Raw genomic sequence first — 25,167 nt, 5'->3', positions numbered from 1 at the left:
ACCGTGAGTACGCATGCAGCTGCGGCTTCCAAACATTTGATCGCTTGCCCGTACGTGCGTGCCGCTATGTGCATGTCACGTACGTAACTTTGGGGACTTTGGGGAAATATATGTGCTGTATGAACTTTGGGGAGGTGAACGGTACTTTGGGCTGTGGGATTGAGTGTGTTGTGCAGGTGTTTGAGTTGTAATGCCGGGTTATATGGACGGGAGGGGGGAGGTGCTTGTTATGCGGGATTAATTTGTGGCATAGTAAATATAAGCCTGGTTGTGTTGTGGCTAATAGAGTATATATATGTCTTGTGTTTATTTACTGTTTTAGTCCTTCCCAGCTGAATATCAGGTCCCACCCGCCTCTCACAGCATCTTCCCTATCTGAATCGCTCCCACTGCCCTCTAGTCCTTCACTCTCACTTTCCTCATCCACGAATCTTTCATCCTCGCTCAAATTAATGGGGAAATCGTCGCTTTCTCGGTCCGAATCGCTCTCGCTGCTGGTGGCCATGATTGTAAACAATGTGCAGATGTGAGGAGCTCCACAACCTGTGACATCACGCTACTCGTCTGCTACTTCCGGTACAGGCAAGGCTTTTTTTATCAGCGACCAAAAAGTTGCGAACTTTATCGTCGATGTTCTCTACTAAATCCTTTCAGCAAAAATATGGCAATATCGCGAAATGATCAAGTATGACACATAGAATGGACCTGCTATCCCCGTTTAAATAAGAAAATCGCATTTCAGTAGGCCTTTAACTTTAACTTAGCTGTACTCCAGTCTGTACATTTCACGGATGCGGACTATTTCTTCAACACATGCTAACTCGCGATCACGTAATCAGCATCATATGTAATCGCCTCCTATATGTATGTAGTCAGTGGAAGTAAATGCAATTCTTCTGTTTACTTGGCAGTAGCAGAGGACCATGTTCAACCCTGCCCCTATTACGAACGTGAACCTATTTCCATTCTGCTCATATGTGTTAGAGGCATGTCATGTTTGTCTTTCCTTGCCTTTCTTTTGTACATGTTTTTTTTTTTGTTTTTTTCGTCCCCCCTTGCGTTTCATGGGCGCTGCTGGCTGTACAGCTCCACCCTCCCTGCATGCCTAAAGAGCAGGCTGCTCCAAAGGCAAGAGGGGGGCAACAACATGCATCGTAACATCTTTGCACACCGTGTGCTCAGGTTCACTGATGAGGTCCCAGTTAGGTAAGAACACACCCCCCAACCCCCCCTATGTCACGTTTCCTCTCTCCTTACTCCAACCATGTCCCTCCTTTTTTAAGCCCGTACTGGCAAATGCAGAGCATTAGACGAGGACGGAAGATAAAATCTTAAGCCTTTTGTCATCGTCCATCTGCTGGAAATAACTGTTGTCCCCTTCGCATCGTCACGTGACAGGACACAGTACCGTATTTTTTGGACTATAAGTCGCATTTTTTTTCATAGTTTGGCCGGGGGTGCGACTTATACTCAGGCGCGATTTATGTGTAAAATTACTAACACATTACCGTAAAATATCAAATAATATTGTTTAGCTCATTCACGTAAGAGACTAGACGTATAAGATTTCACGGGATTTAGCGATTAGGAGTGACAGATTGTTTGGTAAACGTATAGCATGTTCTATATGTTATAGTTATTTGAATGACTCTTACCATAATATCATACTTGCCAACCTTGAGACCTCCGATTTCGGGAGGTGGGTGGGACGGGGGCGGGGGCGTGGTTAAGAGGGGAGGAGTATATTGAGAGCTAGAATTCACCAAGTCAAGCATTTCATACATATGTATATATACATACATATATATATATATATATATATATATATATATCTACATCCTGAAAATATGCAAACAAAACTGTGTTTAGATCATTGATACTTCAAACTTGCATAAATAAATATTAAGGAATATAGCATAACTTGGCTTCTGAAAGCTTCAAAATGTACTGAATAAAATGCTAAAGTGGTTGATAAACAAGCAATTATTTTAATAATTAAATATGGTCATTTTAAATTAATTATTGTGGTCATTTAAAATTAATTATTTCCAATATGTTTATTTTAATGTATAATTCTATGGCTGGATGTAATAAGGAGTCAGAAAAAATAAAAATACAATTAATTTTGATGTTTTTAGCAAAATATAGTAAAAATGTATTTAGTTGTTTTTTTTAAATTAATAAATATATTTATTTTTAGGTAAGATAAACATAATAATACAATTTATCTCTAGTCTGGATGATTTAGTTCTGGTCACCCTGTGAAAAAAAAAGGCTGTCCTCACTCAGGTCCCATGGAGCTGGGGGGTTGGGGGGCGCGGTCGGGGGTGGGACGGGGGCGTGGTTGAGGGCGGGGGCGTGGTTAAGAGGGGAGGAGTATATTGACAGCTAGAATTCACCAAGTCAAGTATTTCATACATATATATATATACATATATATATATATATATATATATATATATATATATATATATATATATATATATGTATGAAATACTTGACTTGGTGAATTCTAGCTGTCAATATACTCCTCCCCATATATATATATATATATATATATATATATATATATATATATATATATACATACATATACATATATATATATACATATATATATATATATATATATATATATATATACACATATACAGTATATATATATATATATATATATATATGTATATATATACATATACAGTATATATATATATATATATTGATATATTGATATATATATATATATATATAGATATCTACATCCTGAAAATATGCCAAAAAACTGTGTTTGGATAATTCATACTTCAAACTTGCATAAATAAATCTTAAGGAATATAACATAACTTGGCTTCTGAAAGCTTCAAAATGTACTGAATAAAATGCTAAAGTGGTTGATAAACAAGCAATTATTTTAATAATTAAATATGGTCATTTTAAATGAATTATTATGATCATTTAAAATTAATTATTTCCAATATGTTTATTTTAATGTATAATTATATGGCTATATGTAATAAGGAGTCAGAAAAAATACAATTCATTTTGATGTTTTTAGCAAAATAAAGTAAAAATGTATTTAGTTTTTTTTTTTTAAATTAATGAATATATTTATTTTTAGGTAAGATAAACATAATAATACAATTTATCTCTAGTCTGGATGATTTAGTTCTTGTCACCCTGTTGCCCTCCCGTCATAAAAAAAAAAAAGCTGTCCTCACTCAGGTCCGCATGGAGCTGGAGTGGGCGTGGCTTCCAGCTCCGGCTGAAATTCGGGAGATTTTCGGGAGAATATTTGTCCTGGGAGGTTTTCGGAAGAGGCGTTGAATTTCGGGAGTCTCCCGGAAAATTCGGGAGGGTTGGCAAGTATGCATAATATGTTACGTTAACATACCAGTTGGTTATTTATGCCTCATATAACGTACACTTATTCAGCCTGTTGTTCACTATTCTTTATTTATTTTAAATTGCCTTTCTAATGTCTATTCTTGGTGTTGGCTTTTATCAAATAAAGTTCCCCCAAAAATGCGACTTATATATGTTATTTTTCCTTCTTTATTGTGCATTTTCGGCCGGTGCGACTTATACTCCGGAGCGACTTATACTCCGAAAAATACGGTAGAGCAGTGTTTTGCAACGACTGTGCCTGGGGAGATGATGCAATTTCACCTAATTGGGTTATTTAAATGCGTTAAAATGTAATTTCGGAAATTATCGGTATCGTTTTTTTATTATCAGTATCGGATTTTTTAAATATTTTTTTTAAATTAAATCAACATAAAAAACACAAGATACACTTACAATTAGTGCACCAACCCAAAACACCTCCTTCCCACTCATTCACACAAAAGGGTTGTTTCTTTCTGTTATTAATATTGTGGTTCCTACATTATATATCAATATATATCAATACAGTCTGCAAGGGATACAGTCCGTAAGCACACATGATTGTGCGTGCTGCTGGTCCACTAATAGTACTAACCTTTAACAGTTAATTTTACTCATTTTCATTCATTACTAGTTTCGATGTAACTGTTTTTATATTGTTTTACTTTCTTTTTTCATTCAAGAAAATGTTTTTAATTTATTTATCTTATTTTAGTACCTTATCTTCACCCTACCTAGTTGTCCAAATTAGGCATAATAATGTGTTAATTCCACGACTGCATATATCGGTTGATATCGGTATAGGTAATTAAAGAGTTGGACAATATCGGATATCGGCAAAAAGCCATTATCGGACATCCCTAGTTATTAAAAATATTTTTTTGCGAACCAGTAATTAATAATCCGCAAATAATGTGCCGTTGTTGAGTGTCTGTGCTGTCTAGTGTAATACTCTTCCATATCAGTTGGTGGCAGCAGGTAGCTAATTGCTTTGTATACCGGTATTAGTATAGTACCACGATACTAATGAATCATTTTCGGTACTATAACCAGTGTTGGGTTAGTTACTGAAAACCAGTAACTAGTTACAGTTACTAGTTACTTTATTTCAAAAGTAACTCAGTTACTAACTCAGTTACTTACACCAAAAAGTAATGTGTTTCTGTGAAAAGTAACTATTTAGTTACTTCTTTTTTTCTTCTTTTTTTTTTTAAAGCTCCCATTAATGCCCTTTTTGCCTTCATTTCAGTACTGTTATTGCACTGGAGAATAATACAATCTGTTGATCAACTTGACATACATTTTTATTTTCCTTTTAACATAATTAATGAAAAACAGTGCAACATAAAAAGGCATTCCTCCTTTCTTTAAACTTGGACCAATGACCATGAATAAAAAAACAAGTTAAAGTGCAACATAAGAAGGCACATCATCTTCCTTGAAACATAAAGCCTGACATCTGGAGTGATGCTGCTGTCTTCCACACTTGGAGCCATGGATTGTACAATCCTTGTTTTCAGTGGCAGGATCATTGACACAGATGGTGAAGTTTCAGTGCTCAGTAGAGATGGAACACTTTTGAGGGGTTTAAGCACCTGGAGGACCTCACCTGCCACTCTCACATCATCATCAGACAGGGTGACATTTGTCTTCAGGGTGTTGTGGGTCAATGCAGAGTATATAGCTGCCTGCTGCTCCAACATATCATAAGTGGAGTTCCACCTCGTTGGGACATCATGTATGAGCAGGCAGCTTTAGCATTTCTTGCTTTGTCTTAAGCACATGAGCAGCTGTTGTGCTTGGGTGGAAGTAAGAAACCTTCCTGATCCTCCCAAAGAGGCGCTCCATCCTATTGACTGAGATTCCCTTCTGTGATGCCAAATTCACTACATGTGCAAAGCACCTATCTGTGGTCCCAGTCCTGCCTCATTCTCTGTAATTATTTGATTTTTGGCATTATCACGTGTGACTGGGATATCTTTATATTCCATTCCTCCACTGCTTGTGTCAGCACCTGCGCAAGGTGACTCTCGTAGAGGGGGCGTGTCTTCTCATCTCCCAGTCTGCTGTGATGAAGTGAGCGCTTATAGTTCCCCTGGACGTCCACCGGTCTGTCATGAGCGCAACAGATGATGCTCGGGATAGTTCATCCACAACTTTTTTCTTCTCCTGCTCATAAAGATCTGGCACAATCTTATTGCTGAAGTGGGTGCGCGACGGGATGTCGTAACGTGGTTCAAGCACGTTCAGCATGTGTTTAAAACCCTCGTTTTGCACAACCGAGTCTGCACTTATAAACACACCGATTCAATGGCGGGGGCGTTCAAGCTCCTCCGTTACTCCGCTCGCCATGACCACGCTGTGTGTGGACTGAACGTGCCAACAACTTTTTTTCCCCACACCCACACCCACACACACACACACATAGACCGCGCCTCTTTTCTTCTCTCCGGCTTGTGACAGAGGAAGATTCAGAAGAACGACACCGCAGCGCTTCTGTTTCTAGCCGATCACTACATCAAAAGTAACGTAAAATAACGCAGTAACGCATCATGTAGTAACGGTAACTAAATTACTGAATAAAAAAAAATAACGCGTTAGATTACTAGTTACCGCCGAAACTAACGGCGTTACAGTAACGCGTTACTTTGTAACGCGTTAGTCCCAACACTGACTATAACGCCTCTGAAACGTACCGGTCCCGCACCCCCGCCGTCGTCACGTCGTGTCATTGCTGGTTTGCCAGCAGACGAGCATGTTCGGCAGCGCACAATCACAGAGTACTTACAAACAGGCACAGTGTGTAGACAGAAAAGGGAGAACGGACGCATTTTGGTTCAAAAACTAACGATAAAGGTGAAGTTATAACACTGAAACAGGAAGAGGTGCTTTAAGACATGGCTAGCTAGCTAGCGGCTAACGTCCAGCCCCAGTCGGCAGTATTTTAGCTACTTCTTAAATCACTAATCATCGTCTCCATGGCGACAAATACAAGTATCATCCCTCCGGCGTCAAAATGTAAACAAACGCCATTGGTGGATCTACACCTGACATCCACTGTAATGATACCAAGTACAGGCACGTATCTAGTCGATACTACTATGATTATGTCGATATTTTTTGGCATCACATCTTCTTTCATTTAAAAAAAAAAATCATATTATGTTTATAAACTCAGGAAATATGTCCGTGGACACATGAGGACTTTGAATATGACCAATGTATGATCCTGTAACGACTTGGTATCGGATTGATACCCAAATGTGCAGTATCATCCAAAACTAATGTAAAGTATCCAAACAACAGAAGAATAAGTGATTATTACATTTTAACAGAAGTGTAGATGGAACATGTTAAAATAGAAAGTAAGCAGATATTAACAGTAAATGATTCATTTTTTACCACTTGTCCTTAATAATGTTGACAAATTAATAGAATGATAAATGACACAATATGTTACTGCATATGTCAGCAGACTAAATTAGGAGCCTTTGTTTGTTTACTTACTAATAAAAGACAAGTTGTCTAGTATGTTCACTATTTTATTTAAGGACTAAACTGCAATAATAAACATATGTTTAATGTACCCGAAAACTTTGTGTTAAAATAAAGCCAATAATGTAATTTTTTTGTGGTACCCTTTATTTAGAAAAGTATCGAAATAATTTTGGTACCGGTACCAAAATATTGGTATCGGGACAACACTAGGTTTGTCGTGATCACAATGTGCAGACGACCGCGGGAGGCAGTGTGCAGGTAAAAAGTTATCTTAACGCTTAAACCAAAAATAAACAAAAGGCGAGTGCCCCTAAGAAAAGGCATTGAAGCTTAGGGAAGGCTATGCAGAACAAAACTAAAACTGAACTTTCCGCAAAGTAAACAAAAACAGAATGCTGGACGACAGCAAAGACTTACTGCGGAGCAGTAACATGACAATCGACAATGTCCCCACAAAGAAGGATAGCATCCGCACAACTTAAAATAGTCTTGATTGCAAAGGGGAATAGCGCTCAAAGGGAGACAGGAAAATACCAACAAAACAAGAAAAGCCACCAAAATAGAAGCGCAAGACACTACACACAGGAAAACAGCAACAAATTCTAAATAAGTCAGGGGTTGATGTGACAGGTGGTGACAGTACACGTACTTTGAGACAAGAGCTATATTGATGCATGCTTGGTTATGCTTTAAAGTCATATCCAACAATTGCCAGAAGGACTTTGTATTGTCAATACCGGCTACTGAGTTTCATTTTGTTATGTTTTCTATTGGTGTGCCTTGGCTGAGAAAAGGTTGAGGAACACTGCAGCTGAGGATAGTGATGTGAACGCTGGTTTCTCTCCACACTGACTAGCAGACTCTTTCCCCACCTAGACCTGGTTCCCATGGCAACTCTGGAGACTTCCATGTATAGCGATGATAAATGGAGATAGCGCCTCAGAGCACATGTTACTGCACTGTCTGATGGCCTTCCTTCCTCTCTTTGCCCCCCCTGCTTATGTCTCTCTGTCCCTTTTTACCCTCCCGTATGATTTTTTTTCCCCCTTACTCATTTTTCTCTTATTTTCGACCATTGTTTCCAACCATGTCCACGCTTGTGTCTCCACGGCGATGTCTACCTTACTTCTCTGCCGCTATGTTACGCCGGTGCAGCGACCTGCAGCCGTCACTGGACAGAGTGAGGAGTGCCAGCACCACATGTCTCAGACCAGACAACAACTTTCACTCTTCTGACAGAGACAGGTATTTTCAAAAAACAAAGCCCATAATGTGTGCACAGCAACTCAAACTTATTCACACATTGAAAAAATGTGCATGGCCTTTTCCTTACGTCACGGTACTAAAGTTTGGACACACCTTCTCATTCAATGCGTTTTCTTTCATTTCATGACTATTTACGTTGTAGATTGTCACTGAAGGCATCAAAACTAGGAATGAACACAGTGGTGGTCAAAAGTTGACATACACTTGTAAAGAACATAATGTCATGGCTGTCTTGAGTTTCCAATCATTTCTACAAGTCTTATTTTTTTGTGATAGAGTGATTGGAGCACATACTTGTTGGTCACAAAAAACATTCATGAAGTTTGGTTCTTTTCTGAATTTATTTGGTTCTTTTTTATGAATTTATTTGGTTCTTTTTTATTTATTTATTTATTTTTTTAATGAATTTATTTGGTTCTTTTATGAATTTATTATTTATTTATTATTATTATTATTTATTATTATTATTATTTTATTTATTTATTTATTATGAATTTATTATTGTTATTTATTATTATTATGTATTATGATGATTTGGTTCTTTTATGAATGTATTATTTATTTATTATTATTATTTATTATTATTATATTTATTTTTTATTTATTACGAATTTATTATTATGATTTATTATGATGATTTGGTTCTTTTATGAATTTATTATGGGTCTACTGAAAATGTGAGCAAATCTGCTTGGTCAAAAGTATACATACAGCAATGTTAATATTTGGCAAGTTTCACTGCAATAAGGCGCTTTTGGTAGCCATCCACAAGCTTCTGCTTGACCACTCCTCTTGACAAAATTGGTGCAGTTTAGCTAAATTTGTTGGTTTTCTGCCATTGACTTGTTTCTTCAGCATTGTCCACACGTTTAAGTCAGTACTTTGGAAAGCCCATTCTAAAACCTTAAATGGGAACATTATCACAATTTCAGAATTGTTAAAACCATTAAAAATCAGTTCCCAGTGGCTTATTATATTTTTCGAAGTTTTTTTAAAAATTTTACCCATCACGCAATATCCCTAAAAAAAGCTTCAAAGTTCCTGATTTTAACCATCGTTATATACACCCGTCCATTTTCCTGTGACGTCACATAGTGATGCCAACTCAAACAAACATGGCGGAAAGAACAGCAAGCTATAGCGACATTAGCTCGGATTCAGACTCGGATTTCAGCGGCTTAAGCGATTCAACAGATTACGCATGTATTGAAACGGATGGTTGTAGTGTGGAGGCAGGTAGCGAAAACGAAATTGAAGAAGAAACTGAAGCTATTGAGCCATATCGGTTTGAACCGTATGCAAGCGAAACCGACGAAAACGACACGACAGCCAGCGACACGGGAGAAAGCGAGGACGAATTCGGCGATCGCCTTCTAACCAACGATTGGTATGTGTTTGTTTGGCATTAAAGGAAACTAACAACTATGAACTAGGTTTACAGCATATGAAATACATTTGGCAACAACATGCACTTTGAGAGTGCAGACAGCCCAATTTTCATCAATTAATATATTCTGTAGACATACCCTCATCCGCGCTCTTTTCCTGAAAGCTGATCTGTCCAGTTTTGGAGTTGATGTCAGCAGGCCAGGGAAGCTAGGGTCGATGGGGGGTTTAGCTCGCTCGTCTGCGGGAACAAACTGCCGCCATTGCTTACCGTGCTACTGAGGTCCTTTGTCCCTGAATTGCTCACACACTCCGGCAGATTCAATGGAGGTCTGGCGGCAGATTTCTTTGACTTTATCGTTGGAAATGCATCTGCTTTGAGTGTCGCAGGATATCCACACATTCTTGCCATCTCTGTCGTAGCATAGCTTTCGTCGGTAAAGTGTGCGGAACAAACGTCCAATTTCTTGCCACTTTCGCATCTTTGGGCCACTGGTGCAACTTGAATCCGTCCCCGTTCGTGTTGTTACACCCTCCGACAACACACCGACGAGGCATGATGTCTCCGAGGTACGGAAAACAGTCGAAAAAACGGAAAATAACAGAGCTGATTTGACTCGGTGTTTGAGAAAATGGCGGATTGCTTCCCGATGTGACGCCACGTTGTGACGTCATCGCTCCGAGAGCGAATATTAAAAGGGCGTTTAATTCGCCAAAATTCACCCATTTAGAGTTCGGAAATCGGTTAAAAAAATATATGGTCTTTTTTCTGCAACATCAAGATATATATTGACGCTTACATAGGTCTGGTGATAATGTTCCCCTTTAATTCTAGACTGATTTAGCCACTCTTTTACCACTTTTGACGTGTGTTTGGGGTCATTGTCCTGTTGGAACACCCAACTGCGCCTAAGACCCAACCTCCGGGCTGATGATTTTAGGTTGTCCTGAAGAATTTGGAATCCTCCTTTTTATTCTCTGTAAAGCACCAGTTCCATTGGCAGCAAAACAGGCCCAGAGCATAATACAAACCCCGTTGTGTTAGATGTAAATATGAACGGAATATAATGATTTGCAAATCCTTTTCAACCCATATTCAATTGAATGCACTACAAAGACAAGATATTTGATGTTCAAACTCATAAACTTTTTTTTTTTTTTTGCAAATAATAATTAACTTAGAATTTTATGGCTGCAACACGTGCCAAAGTAGTTGGGAAAGGGCATGTTCACCACTGTGTTACATGGCCTTTTCTTTTAACAACACTCAATAAACGATTGGGAACTGAGAAAACTAATTGTTGAAGCTTTGAAAGTGGAATTCTTTCCCATTCTTGTTTTATGTAGAGCTTCAGTCGTTCAACAGTCCGGGGTTTCCGCTGTCGTATTTTACGCTTCATAATGCGCCACACATTTTCGATGGGAGACAGGTCTGGACTGCAGGCGGGCCAGGAAAGTACCCGCACTCTTTTTTTACTAAGCCACGCTGTTGTAACACGTGCTGAATGTGGCTTGGCATTGTCTTGCTGAAATAAGCAGGCGTGTCCATGGAAAAGACGGCGCTTAGATGTTGTTCCAAAACCTGTATGTACCTTTCAGCATTAATGGTGCCTTCACAGATGTGTAAGTTACCCATGTCTTGGGCACTAATGCACCCCCATACCATCACAGATGCTGGCTTTTCAACTTTGCGTCGATAACCGTCTGGATGGTTCGCTTCCCCTTTGGTCCGGATGACACGATGTCGAATATTTCCAAAAACAATTTGAAATGTGGACTCGTCAGACCACAGAACACTTTTCCACTTGGCATGAGTCCATCTTAGATGATCTCGGGCCCAGAGAAGCCGGTGGCGTTTCTGGATGTTGTTGATAAATGGCTTTCGCTTTGCATAGTAGAGCTTTAACTTGCACTTACAGATGTAGCGACCAACTGTATTTAGTGACAGTGGTTTTCTGAAGTGTTCCTGAGCCCATGTGGTGATATCCTTTAGAGATTGATGTCGGGTTTTTAATACAGTGCCGTCTGAGGGATCGAAGGTCACGGTCATTCAATGTTGGTTTCCGGCCATGCCGCTTACGTGGAGTGATTTCTGCAGATTCTCTGAACCTTTTGATGATATTATGGACCGTAGATGTTGAAATCTCTAAATTTCTTGCAATTGCACTTTGAGAAACATTGTTCTTAAACTGTTTGACTATTTGCTCACGCAGTTGTGGACAAAGGGGTGTACCTCGCCTCATCCTTTCTTGTGAAAGACTGAGTATTTTTTGGGATGCTGTTTTTATACCCAATCATGGCACCCACCTGTTCCCAAATAGCCTGCACACCTGTGGGATGTTCCAAATAAGTGTTTGATGAGCATTCCTCAACTTTATCAGTATTTATTGCCACCTTTCCCAACTTCTTTGTCACGTGTTGCTGGCATCAAATTCTAAAGTTAATGATTATTTGCAAACAAATTATAATTTTTTATCAGTTTAACATCAAATATGTTGTCTTTGTAGCATATTCAACTGAATATGGGTTGAAAATGATTTGCAAATCATTGTATTCCGTTTATATTTACATCTAACACAATTTCCCAACTCATATGAAAACGGGGTTTGTACTACCACCACCATGCTTGACGGTAGGAGTGGTGTTCATAGGATTAACATCACCTTTAATTCCTAAACCAAACATGCAAAATGTCTAACAATTCCTGAAATAATTTATATTTGTGAGTTATTGTAAAAACGTGTGCTTTTCTAAGGTTTGCAAACACAACATTTAGTTTTTTTACTCAACATGACAGTTTTTCAAACATAACTCCAAAACCAAACATGCACTATGTGTAATAATGCCTGAAAGTACATAACTCCACATGTGTTCATTCATAGTTTGAGGAGGTGTGTCCAAACTTTTGGCCTGCACTGTACATCATTGAATTTTTCAAAATTCCCATTCCCATTTTGAATAGGAAATATTTTCATTTAAAGTATCACGTCCGACTCGAACCGCTCCATCGGTGTAGTTTGCATGGTCTGCTTGTAAGGGTTTTCTTTTGGTTTCCTCTCACAGTCCAAAATATGCATGTTCGCTTGTGGTTATGGTTATGGTTGAATTTATTTCCAACATGTTAACAGATACAATGCGATGCATCGTATAATATTTACATATGTTCTTTTTTTTCTCTTTACAACATGTTCGAAAAAGGACTGGAAAAGAAGCAAAGCTTATTTAATCCTACCCATTATCCTATTCATAGCAATTACTCACATATTTGTTCGCTTCCCAGTCTGATCTTGTACTTGTAACAAAATGTAAACCAATGAATACAACACTTCTCTTAATAGTTAAGCCAGTCATGATTCACATATGAGATGAACAATATCTAATTTTGCACAAAGTTCAAGATGTTTTATCAAGATTCTTCTTCCTTGTACTTTGTAAACACTCCTAGTTTGAACAGCCTCTTAAAGTGGATCATATTAGTATAGTGTTTGACATCTTTGCATAATTTGTTCCGTAATTTAATTTCACATACGGTTTTAAGTGTTGTTCGTACGTACAAATGTTTTGGATTCGACTTTCCTCCGAGGTTGTATTTTTTCCCTTTTTTTTGAGAAGAATTTTTGCACATTCTTGGGGAGCAGGTTATAGTTTGCTCTGTGTGTAATTTGATGCACCAAATCATTGAGTTTTACTATTTTTGATTAATAAATAACGATTTCATTGCCATCCGTCTTCTTCCGCATATTCGAGGTCGGTTCGCGGGGGCAGCAGCCTAAGCAGGGAATCCCAGACTTCCCTCTCCCCAGCCACATCGTCCAGCTCCTCCCGGGGGATCCCGAGACGTTCCCAGGCCAGCCGGGAGACATAGTCTTCCCAACGTGTCCTGGGTCTTCCCCGTGGCCTCCTACCGGTCGGACGTGCCCTAAACACCTCCCTAGGGAGGCGTTCGGGTGGCATCCTGACCAGATGCCCGCACCACCTCATCTGGCTCCTCTCGATGTAGAGGAGCAGCGGCTTTACTCAGAGCTCCTCACGGATGGCAGAGCTTCTCACCCTATCTCTAAGGGAGAACCCCGCCACCCGGCGGAGGAAACTCATTTCGGCCGCTTGTACCCGTGATCTTGTCCTTTCGGTCATAACCCAAAGCTCATGACCATAGGTGAGGATGAGAACGTCGATCAACCAGTAAATTGAGAGCTTTGCCTTCCGGCTCCGCTCCTTCTTCACCACAACGGATCGATACAGCGTCCGCATTACTGAAGACGCCACCCGTCGATCTCACGATCCACTCTTCCCTCACTCGTGAACAAGACTCCGGGGTACTCGAACTCCTCCACTTGGGGCACGGTCTCCTCCCCAACCCGGAGATGGCACTCCACCCTTTTCCGGGCGAGAACCATGGACTCTGACTTCCCGGTAAGGTCTATTCAGGCGTACCGGAGAGGAGGCTACGCCGGATAGTCGAACATCGGATTCAGGAGGAACAGTGGGGTTTTTGTCCTGGTCGTGGAACTGTGGACCAGCTCTATACTCTCGGCAGGGTCCTTGAGGATGCATGGGAGTTTGCCCAACAAGTCTACATGTGCTTTGTGGACTTGGAGAAAGCATTCGACCGTGTCCCTCGGGAAGTTCTGTGGGGAGTGCTCAGAGAGTATGGGCTCCCTGTATGATCAGTGTCAGAGTTTGGTCCGCATTGCCGGCAGTAAGTCGGACCAGTTTCCAGTGAGGGTTGGACTCCGCCAAGGCTGCCTTTTGTCACAGATTCTGTTCATAACTTTTATGGACAGAATTCTAGGCGCAGTCAGGGCGTTGAGGGGAGAGCCCCGCCACCCGGCAGAGGAAGCTCATTTCGGCCGCTTGTACCCGTGATCGTGTCCTTTCAGTCATAACCCAAAGCTCAAGACCATAGGTGAGGATGAGAACGTCGATCGACCGGTAAATTGAGAGCTTTGCCTTCCGGCTCAGCTCCTTTTTCACCACAACAGATCGATCCAGCGTCCGCATTACTGAAGACAATCCACTCTTCCCTCACTCGTGAACAAGACTCCGGGGTACTTGAACTCCTCCACTTGGGGCACGGTCTCCTCCCCAACCCGGAGATGGCACTCCACCCTTTTCCGGGCGAGAACCATGGACTCTGACTTCCCGGTAAGGTCTATTCAGGCGTACCGGAGAGGAGGCTACGCCGGATAGTCGAACATCGGATTCAGGAGGAACAGTGTGGTTTTTGTCCTGGTCGTGGAACTGTGGACCAGCTCTATACTCTCGGCAGGGTCCTTGAGGGTGCATGGGAGTTTTCCCAACAAGTCTACATGTGCTTTGTGGACTTGGAGAAGGCATTCGACCGTGTCCCTCGGGAAGTTCGGTGGGGAGTGCTCAGAGAGTATGGGCTCCCTGTATGATCAGTGTCAGAGCTTGGTCCGCATTGCCGGCAGTAAGTCGGACACGTTTCCAGTGAGGGTTGGACTCCGCCAAGGCTGCCCTTTGTCACAGATTCTGTTCATAACTTTTATGGACAGAATTTCTAGGCGCAGTCAGGGCGTTGAGGGTATCTGGTTTGGTGGCTGCAGGATTAGGTCTCTGCTTTTTGCAGATGATGTGGTCCTGATGGCTTCATCCGGCCAGGATCTTCAGCTCTCACTGGATCGGTTCGCAGCCGAGTGTGAAGCGACTGGGATGGGAATCAGCACCTCCAAGTCCGAGTCCATGGTTCTCGCCCGGAAAAGGAAACAAATGTTTGTAGAAACAGTCTCCATGCCTATTGTATACACCTGTGGCCGGGCCAAGTGATTAGGACACCTGATTCTGATCATTTGTATGGGTGGCCAAATACTTTTGGCAATATAATGTATATCGTTGGGAGACTGAGTAGACAGAACAGGAACGCTGATGGGTCGCCACTAGGGTAGCGCACAATTAAAGGTGAGAAAGTTTGACGCGGGGGAAGGAGGATGAATCTATTCCAGACTAGGCACCTATGGGTCAGAGCTCAAAAAGACACCATCGCCGCTATAAGCACATAAACCGTATTTTTCTGTATGCTACTTTTCAGTAGAAATGGCAACAGCGGCGGTTGAATGCCTCAAAACAAGAGGATAGTGAAAAAGAAGAAGCGTATTGACTATGGCAGAGACTACAATGGCAGAGACGCGCACATTTAAGGGACAAATACACAACAGCAGGTATCATTAAGTAAGAAAAGTTTGTTTTGCATAATATTGCAAAACAAAATGCCAGATAATCCTAATAGGTACCATTTTGGGGTCCTTATACACGCACCGTAATAATACCCGTATGTTGAAGCACAGCACGTCTGACTATGGTAACCATAATGCTCCGCATTGCATCAAGCTTACCACAGTCGTACTTTTTAAAAACATTTTGACAGATTTTTCAGCGCCATGTGTAATGTAATGTAACCTTCAAAGCCCTCTAAAACAACTTCTAAATCGTATATCAATGTTTTGTATAAACACTGCAAAAATATATATAATCTAGTAATAGACACATTCATAACAATATGTAATATGTACAATATTTACCATATTTTGATAATTTTAAGCATTGCCGGAACTGATTTCCTCAGCGCATTTATTGATTTCCATAGCAGCGCATTTCCGACTCCCGGCAACAAATGTGTGTTCCTACTTCCGGAAACAAAGGCGAGTGTTTTCTAATCATGGCAGACTTGGTAAGAGACAACATAGATGACTTTTTTTGGACAAATGAGGATTCACTACCTTATCCTTTTGAAGCTGAATATACGGAGGATGAACCGGGCTCGGGATCTTTCTGTGTGCAGTTTGCATGTTCTCCCCGTGACTGCATGGGTTCCCTCCGGGTACTCCGGCTTCCTCCCACCTCCAAAGACATGCACCTGGGGATAGGTTGATTGGCAACACTAAATTGGCCCTAGTGTGTGAATGTTGTCTGTCTATCTGTGTTGGCCCTGCGATGAGGTGGCGACTTCTCCAGGGTGTACCCCGCCTTCCGCCCGAATGCAGCTGAGTTAGGCTCCAGCACCCCCCGCGACCCCAAAAGGGACAAGCGGTAGAAAATGGATGGATGGAACTGCTGCTTATAGAAGCTTGCAAGATCACAGGGTGAAACATTGGAGAAGACGGAAGCTGAGAAAATTAGGCATACTTGCCAACCTTGAGACCTCCGATTTCGGGAGGTGGGGGGTAGGGACGTGGTCGGGGGTGGAGCAGGGCGTGGTTAAGAGGGGAGGAGTATATTGACAACTAGAATTCACCAAGTCAAGTATTTCATATATATATATATATATATATATATATATATATATATATATATATATATATATATATATATATCCTGAAAATATGCAAACAAAACTGCGTTTAGATAATTGATACTTCAAACTTGCATAAATAAATATTAAGGAATATAACATAACTTGAGTTCTGAGAGCTTCAAAATGTAATGAATAAAATGCTAAAGTTGTTTATAAACAAGCAATTATTTTAATAATTAAATATGGTCATTTTAAATGAATTATTATGATCATTTAAAATTAATTATTTCAAATATGTTTATTTTAATGTATAATCCTATGGCTGGATGCAATAAGGAGTCAGAAAAAATAAAAATAAAAATACAATTAATTAACATTTATTTAGTTTTTTGTTTTTTTTTATTAATAAATATATTTATTTTTAGGTAAGATAAACATAATAATACAATTTATCTCTAGTCTGGATGATTTATTTCTTGTCACCCTGTTGTCCTCTCCCGTCGTGAAAAAAGGCTGTCCTCACTCAGGTCCGCATGGAGCTGGAGGGGGCGTGGCCTCCAGCTCCGGCTGAAAATCGGGAGATTTTCGGGAGAATATTTGTCCCGGGAGGTTTTCGGGAGAGGCGTTGAATTTCGGGAGTCTACCGGAAAATTCGGGAGGGTTGGCAAGTACGAAATTAGGTGACTTTGATGCTATAAATGTGGAATTTGGAGCCATGCTATTTTGACATAAATGCAGTGCTTACCCCAAAATAAACCCCCAAAGAATGGCACCGGGCAGTTGGACCAAACACACAACTGTCCATCGAGTGAGTCACTTTAATATAGATTATTATACACACAGCATATCATGCGTGTTGGTACAACTCCAGTACATATGCTGTCAGGCTAACTGTGTACAAACAAAACATGAAATGTGGACTAATATTTTACAGACATTGTAATATCATGTTTTTCATCCAGTACAGATTGGTGTATGCGTTCTAAATTGTAAATAGATACAGTGGAGCCTATGGCAGTCGCTCTATTCTGCCAATAAAGCTTTTTTTTTTAAAATACAAACCCTTCCATCAAGGTTTTATATACACACTGTTAGTATATATGTAATGTAGTAACAGGCCCATCCATAATAACATGTAATATTTATGTATTTTTGCTCATTTTAAGTAGGGATTTCCGATAATGGCTTTTTTGCCAATATTCCGATATTGTCCAACTCTTAATTACCGATACCAATATATACAGTCGTGGAATTAGCCCATTATTATGCCTAATTTGGACAACCAGGTATGGTGAAGATAATAATATTTTATTAATATAATATTGCGGTTTTATAGACGCCATTAGACTGTTTTAAAAGAGCTGTTTTGCCAACCCTCCCGGATTTTCAGCGCCTCTCCCGAAAACCTCCCGGGACAAATTTTCTCCCGAAAATCTCCCGAAATTAAGGCGGAGCTGGAGGCCACGCCCCCTCCAGGTTTATTGTTAGGCAGTTTCATTAATGTCCTCCCAGCACAGCAACAACACACAACAACAGCAGTCACGTTTTCGTCTGCCGTAAAGCAGTTTGTCTGCCGTAAACAGCAATGTTGTGACACTCTTAAACAGGACAATACTGCCATCTACTGTAAATGCATATGTGACATTAACATCTAAATCAAATCAAATCAAATCAACTTTATTTATAAAGCACATTTAAAATTTACCACAGGGGTAGCCAAAGTGCTGTACAATGAACAGGTTAAAAGATAAAACGAGTACCGAGCAAACACAACACAACACAAACAGAACACGATAAAAAATAAATAATTAAAATAGAATAAATAAAAATATAAAAACATAAAAACAGGTTCACAGCAGGTGTATTATGGGGCGCCATTGCAGGATGGATATCACTCAGTGTTAAAAGCCATGGAATAAAAGTATGTTTTTAAGAGAGATTTAAAAACAGGAAGAGAGGAGGCTTGTCTAACACTCAGGGGTAGGTCGTTCCAGAGCTTGGGAGCAGCAACGGCGAAAGCTCTGTCACCTCTAAGCTTCAGCCTTGTGTCAGGGACCGTCAACAGCAGCTGATCGGCTGATCTTAAGGATCGGGTGGGGCAGTAAGGCTGAAGGAGGTCGGAGAGATAGTTTGGCGCGAGGTTGTTTAGACATTTAAAAACAAATAAAAGGAGTTTAAAATTGATTCGGTAACGCACAGGGAGCCAGTGAAGGGACGCTAAAATAGGGGTGATGTGCTCACGTCTGCGGGTCTGTGTTAGCAGACGAGCAGCAGAGTTCTGCACGAGCTGCAGGCGGGCGAGGGAGGCCTGGCTAATGCCTACATACAGGGCATTACAATAATCAAGACGAGTCGAGATAAAGGCGTGGATTAATTTCTCAAGATCATGACTTAATAGAAGCGGTTTCACTTTCGCTATTTGGCGTAATTGATAAAAGCTTTTTTGAACGACGCTGCTGATTTGTTTTTCGAATTTAAAATCTGAGTCAAACTTTACCCCCAGGTTTGTGACACAGTCGCTGAGATACGGGCTTTTAGAGAGTGCAGTGCACAACTGCGCACACAACAAGGAGACGAAGCAGAATGCATCATCAGAGAGGGTGTTCAGCATGGTTAGAAAAATAGTGACAGAGAATAGAACAAGGATGGACAATTCAACCCTTAACTCAACAATGAGTAGATGAGTGTTATGTGTGTGTATATGTGTAAATAAATGAACACTGAAATTCAAGTATTTATTTTATTTATATATATATATATATATATATATATATATATATATATATATATATATATATATATATATATGTATGTATATATATATATATATATATATATGAAATACTGGACTTGGGGAATTCTAGCTGTAAATATACTCCTCCCCTCTAAACCACGCCCCCCCTCCCCACCTCCCGAAATCGGAGGTCTCAAGGTTGGCAAGTATGCGTAAAAGTGTTCGTCATGTGTTTGTACCCTGCTCAAATCTCTCAGTAAAGTTATTAATTGGATTATACCCTTTTGTTTTGAACTTTGTTACACCTTGGAGTGCTTTTTCCGGTCCATTGTTTTTCCTGCTTTCCCTATCTGCGCCTAATGACTGAGCTACGTGACGTCATTTCTTGTGATGTCTCAAGGGGCATTTCTGGTCGGGACGGGATTCGTTCCCAGGGATTCGAATAAAGAACCAACTCTTTTTCTTTACTATAGTGGTCTGGATAACGGGTACCGGTTCTCAAAAAGGGATTCGAGTCCGAGGACTCGGTTCTTTTCTTATCGAACAACCGGGAAAACCGGTTTCGAGTATCATCCCTATAGGCCACTGAGTATGTCCTCATCCTTTTACTATTAAATTCTGATAAATCTGTTGAAATTGGCATAATTGGCCGCGACACATTTGTAGACATGTCCTTGGATAGGTGTTTACGTCTATCCCTCTGTGGCTCATTGGGTCTAGGCCAGACCGTGGTAAACTAAATTCCGCGAAGTCGCTGGTTGGTTAATTCAAGCTTTTCATAGTGAAGAGCATAAAAAAAACTGTTTACGATTATATAAATATGTTTGAACATAATTCGAGCCCTCTTGAACATGAAATAACAGTCATACAGTCACCTGTACACTCATTTCACCCAATATAGTAGCCACTACTCAGTGGCCTCTAACCGAGTGTCCGCCCTGAGATCGGTAGATTGTGAATTCATACCAAAGACTATAAAAATGGGACCCATTGCCTCCCTGCTTGGCACTCAGGGGGTTGGAATTGGGAATTAAATCACCAAAAATGATTCCCAGGCGCGGTCATCGCTGCTGCCCACTGCTCCCCTCACCTCCCAGGGGGTGATCAAGGGTGATGGGTCAAATGCGGAGGACAAAGCTCACCAGCTGATGATGTCAATACAGCAGCACAAGCGAGCAAGCTCTCTGTGATCACAGTGCTACTAAAAATTATTTGTCTGCGTAAGTGCTAATAATAACAATATAGGTCACAAATTGTAAAAAGGGTGTTGTTGGTGGTTTCTGGATGTTTATTTAAAGAGCTTTATGGGTGGAATGGAGGACCTTCCATTAACTCCATTGTAAGCAGATTTGTATTTTTTGTTTATTTATGAATTAGAATGAGAGATGTCCGATAATATAAAATGCTTTAAAATGTAATATCGGAAATTGTCGGTATCGGTTTCAAAAAGTAAAATGTATGACTTTTAAAAACGCCGATTGTACGGAGTGGTACACGGACGTAGGGAGAAGTCCAGAGCGCCGATAAACCTTAAAGGCACTGCCTTTGCGTGCCGGCCCAATCACGTAATATCTACGTCTTTTCACACACACAAGTGAATGCAATGCATACTTGGTCAACAGCCAACTGAGGGTGGCCGTATAAACAACTTTAACACTGTTACAAATATGCGTCACACTGTGAACCCACACCAAACAAGAATGACAAACACGTTATCGGGAGAACATCCGCACCGTAACACAACATAAACACAACAGAACAAATACCCAGAAGCCCTTGCAGCACTAACTCTTCCGGGAGGCTACAATATACACCCCCCGCTACCCCTACCCCTAAAACCCCGCCCACCTCAACCTCCTCATGCTCTCTCAGGGAGAGCACGTCCCAAATTCCAAGCTGCTGTTTTGAGGTATGTTTAAAAAAAAATAATGCACTTTGTGACTTCAATAATAAATATGGCAGTGCCATGCTGGCATTTTTTTTCCATAACTTGACTTGATTTATTTTGGAAAACATTTGTTACATTGTTTAATGCATCCAGCGGGGCATCACAAAAAAATTAGGCATAATAATGTGTTAATTCCACGACTGTATATATCGGTATCGGTAATTAAGAGTTGGACAATATCGGATATCGGCAAAAAAGCCATTATCGGACATCTCTAATTAGAATGCATGACAATTTGAGGCAACATAACAACAACAAAAAAGTGTGCACTTCCCTTTTAAAGGGGAACATTATCACCAGACCTATGTAAGCGTCAATATATACCTTGATGTTGCAGAAAAAAGACCATATATTTTTTTAACCGATTTCCGATCTCTAAATGGGTGAATTTTGGCGAATTAAACGCCTTTCTAATATTCGCTCTCGGAGCGATGACGTCACAACGTGGCGTCACATCGGGAAGCAATCCGGCATTTTCTCAAACACCGAGTCAAATCAGCTCTGTTATTTTCCGTTTTTTTCGACTGTTTTCCGTACCTTGGAGACATCATGCCTCGTCGGTGTGTTGTCGGAGGGTGTAACAACACGAACAGGGACGGATTCAAGTTGCACCAGTGGCCCAAAGATGCGAAAGTGGCAACGTTTGTTCCGCACACTTTACCGACGAAAGCTATGCTACGACAGAGATGGCAAGAATGTGTGGATATCCTGCGACACTCAAAGCAGATGCATTTCCAACCATAAAGTCAAAGAAATCTGCCGCCAGACCCCCATTGAATCTGCCGGAGTGTGTGAGCAATTCAGGGACAAAGGACCTCGGTAGCACGGCAAGCAATGGCGGCAGTTTGTTCCCGCAGACGAGCGAGCTAAACCCCCTGGATGTCTTGGCTCACACCGTCCCTTATGCCACCGAAGATGATCAAGAGAAGAATATCGACCCTAGCTTCCCTGGCCTGCTGACATCAACTCCAAAACTGGACAGATCAGCTTTCAGCAAAAGAGAGCGGATGAGGGTATGTCTACAGAATATATTAATTGATGAAAACTGGGCTGTCTGCACTCTCAAAGTGCATGTAGTTGCCAAATGTATTTCATATGCTGTAAACCTAGTTCATAGTTGTTAGTTTCCTTTAATGCCAAACAAACACATACCAATCGTTGGTTAGAAGGCGATCGCCGAATTCGTCCTCGCTTTCTCCCGTGTCGCTGGCTGTCGTGTCGTTTTCGTCGGTTTCGCTTGCATACGGTTCAAACCGATATGGCTCAATAGCTTCAGTTTCTTCTTCAATTTCATTTTCGCTACCTGCCTCCACACTACAACCATCCGTTTCAACACATGCGTAATCTGTTGAATCGCTTAAGCCGCTGAAATCCGAGTTTGAATCCGAGCTAATGTCGCTATAGCTTGCTGTTCTTTCCGCCATGTTTGTTTGTGTTGGCTTCACTATGTGACGTCACAGGAAAATGGACGGGTGGTTAAAATCAGGCACTTTGAAGCTTTTTTTAGGGATATTGTGTGATGGGTAAAATTTTGAAAAAAACTTTGAAAAATATAATAAGCCACTGGAAACTGATTTTTAATGGTTTTAACCCTTCTGAAATTGTGATAATGTTCCCCTTTAACAATTTGAACCAATATCATTGGTTCTTAATTGCTACCTATCTTAGTAAATAACTCCACATTTCCAGGTGCGCCAATACTTTGCCCTGCAAGATTCCCCCCAGTCCCAGGATCTTAGTAGAACATGTGGCCCCTGAGGAAGACAGGTATCTAGCCTGACCCAACATGTCGACGTGTACCCTGCAGACGTGCGTTCGTGATTGGCTGTGGTGATCAGCAGTGCTTTGAACCCTTTGTGACGGCAAAAGGTGTTTGAATCACCCGTTGTTTTGCACCTGAGCTTCTGCTGTGTGCTTGTTCTGATTGTATGCATTTTTTTTGGCTTTTAAGGACTTTGTTATAATCGTTCGTGACGGGCTAAATCCGCTCTTGCAGTACTAAACAAAAACCGTTGTACGATTGCACAACAAATCAGCAAATATTCATTCTGTTTTTTATATTATTTATCATTGCCATATCATGTCTGTTTCTCTTCTTCTCTCTCTGGACTATCCCTGTTTACCATGACAGGCAATGTAGCAATACAGCAAGTCCAAACTGTCCAAAGGGCAGCAAAAAAGCCCTGGAGGGTGACAGGTAAGAGTGTTCATGCACTCACACTCATTATCCCATAGTGTTCTTTTCTCATGTTTGCATAACGTACACTATATTGCCAAAAGTACTTGGCCACCCATCCAAATGATCAGAATCAGGTGTCCTAATCACTTGGTGTGGATGAACTTGACTGGCCTGCACAGAGTCCTGACCTGAACCCGATAGAACACATTTGGGATGAATTACAACAAAGACTGAGAGCCACCACGCTTTTGGAAGACTGGTCGAAAATTCCTATAAACACACTCCGCAACCTTGTGGACAGCCTTCCCAGAAGAGTTGAAGCTGTAATAGCTGCAAAAGGTGGACCGACGTCATATTGAACCCTATGGGTTAGGAATGGGATGGCACTTCAAGTTCATATGTGAGTCAAGGCTAGGTGGCCAAATACTTTTGGCAATATAGTGTACTTTTACTAACTGATCATGAATGTATACCATTGTTTTATAATCCTCTGTTTCTGTTAAGGGAGCTGTTCCATGTAAAAATACTGCAATTTACATTAAATATAGATACATTGTTTGTAAAAATCACTAACATACAGTCGTGGTCAAAAGTTGACATACACTTGTAAAGAACATAATGTCATGGCTGTCTTGAGTTTCCAATAATTTCTACAGCTCTTATTTTGTTGTGATAGAGTGATTGGAGCACATACTTGTTGGTCACAAAAAAACATTCATGTAGTTTGGTTCTTTTATGAACTTATTATGGGTCTACTGAAAATGTGACTAAATCACATGGACAAAGATAAGACCTTCTGTGGTCAAATGAAACTAAAATTGAGTTGTTTGGCCACAATACCCAGCAATATGTTTGGAGGAGAAAATGTGAGGCCTTTAATCCCAGGAACACCATGCATACCGTCAAGCATGGTGGTGGCATACTTGCCAACAATCCCGATTTTCCCGGGATTTTCATTGCCCCTCCCGGAAATCTCCCGGAGCAACCATTCTACCGAATTTCTCCCGATTTCCACCCGGACAACAGTATTGGGGGCGTGCCTTAAAGGGACTGCCTTTAGCGTCCTATGCAACCTATCGTCACGTCAGCTTTTCCTCCATACAAACAGCGTGCAGGGCAGTCACATAATATATACGGCTTTAACACACATATAAGTGAATGCAATGCTTACTTGGTCAACAGCCATACAGGTCACATTGAGGGTGGCCGTATAAACAACTTTAACACTGTTACAAATATGCGCCACACTGTGAACCCACACCAAAGAAGAATGACAAACACATTATCGGGAGAATATCCGCACCGTAACACAACATAAACACAACAGAACAAATACCCAGAATCCCTTGCGGCACTAACTCTTCCGGGACGCTAGAATATACACCCAACGCTACCACCAAACCCCGCCCACCTCCTGAATTCGGAGGTCTCAAGGTTGGCAAGCATGGTGGTGGTAGTATTATGCTATGGGCCTGTTTTGCTGCCAATGGAACTGGTGCTTTACAGAGAGTAAATGGGAC

At 40.8% G+C, this 25,167-nt stretch overlaps 1 protein-coding gene across 3 annotated transcripts in view; it reads left to right on the top strand.

Moving 5' to 3' along the window:
• The window catches only part of LOC133617281 (regulating synaptic membrane exocytosis protein 1-like), a 261,134-nt gene that overhangs the window by 175,416 nt on the left and 60,551 nt on the right, over positions 1–25,167 (top strand). For all 3 annotated transcript variants that reach the window (XM_061977201.2, XM_061977200.2, XM_061977199.2), the window contains 3 exons: positions 1,087–1,206; positions 8,038–8,127; positions 23,600–23,665. In XM_061977201.2, the coding sequence (XP_061833185.1) occupies positions 1,087–1,206; positions 8,038–8,127; positions 23,600–23,665 (276 nt within the window). The remainder of the gene's footprint in view (positions 1–1,086; positions 1,207–8,037; positions 8,128–23,599; positions 23,666–25,167) is intronic.

Source organism: Nerophis lumbriciformis, linkage group LG16 (genome assembly GCF_033978685.3).
Source record: "Nerophis lumbriciformis linkage group LG16, RoL_Nlum_v2.1, whole genome shotgun sequence".
NCBI lineage: Eukaryota > Metazoa > Chordata > Actinopteri > Syngnathiformes > Syngnathidae > Nerophis > Nerophis lumbriciformis.
The sequence above is the reverse complement of the archived record's forward strand: the minus strand, read 5'-3'. Positions and strand labels throughout refer to the sequence as shown.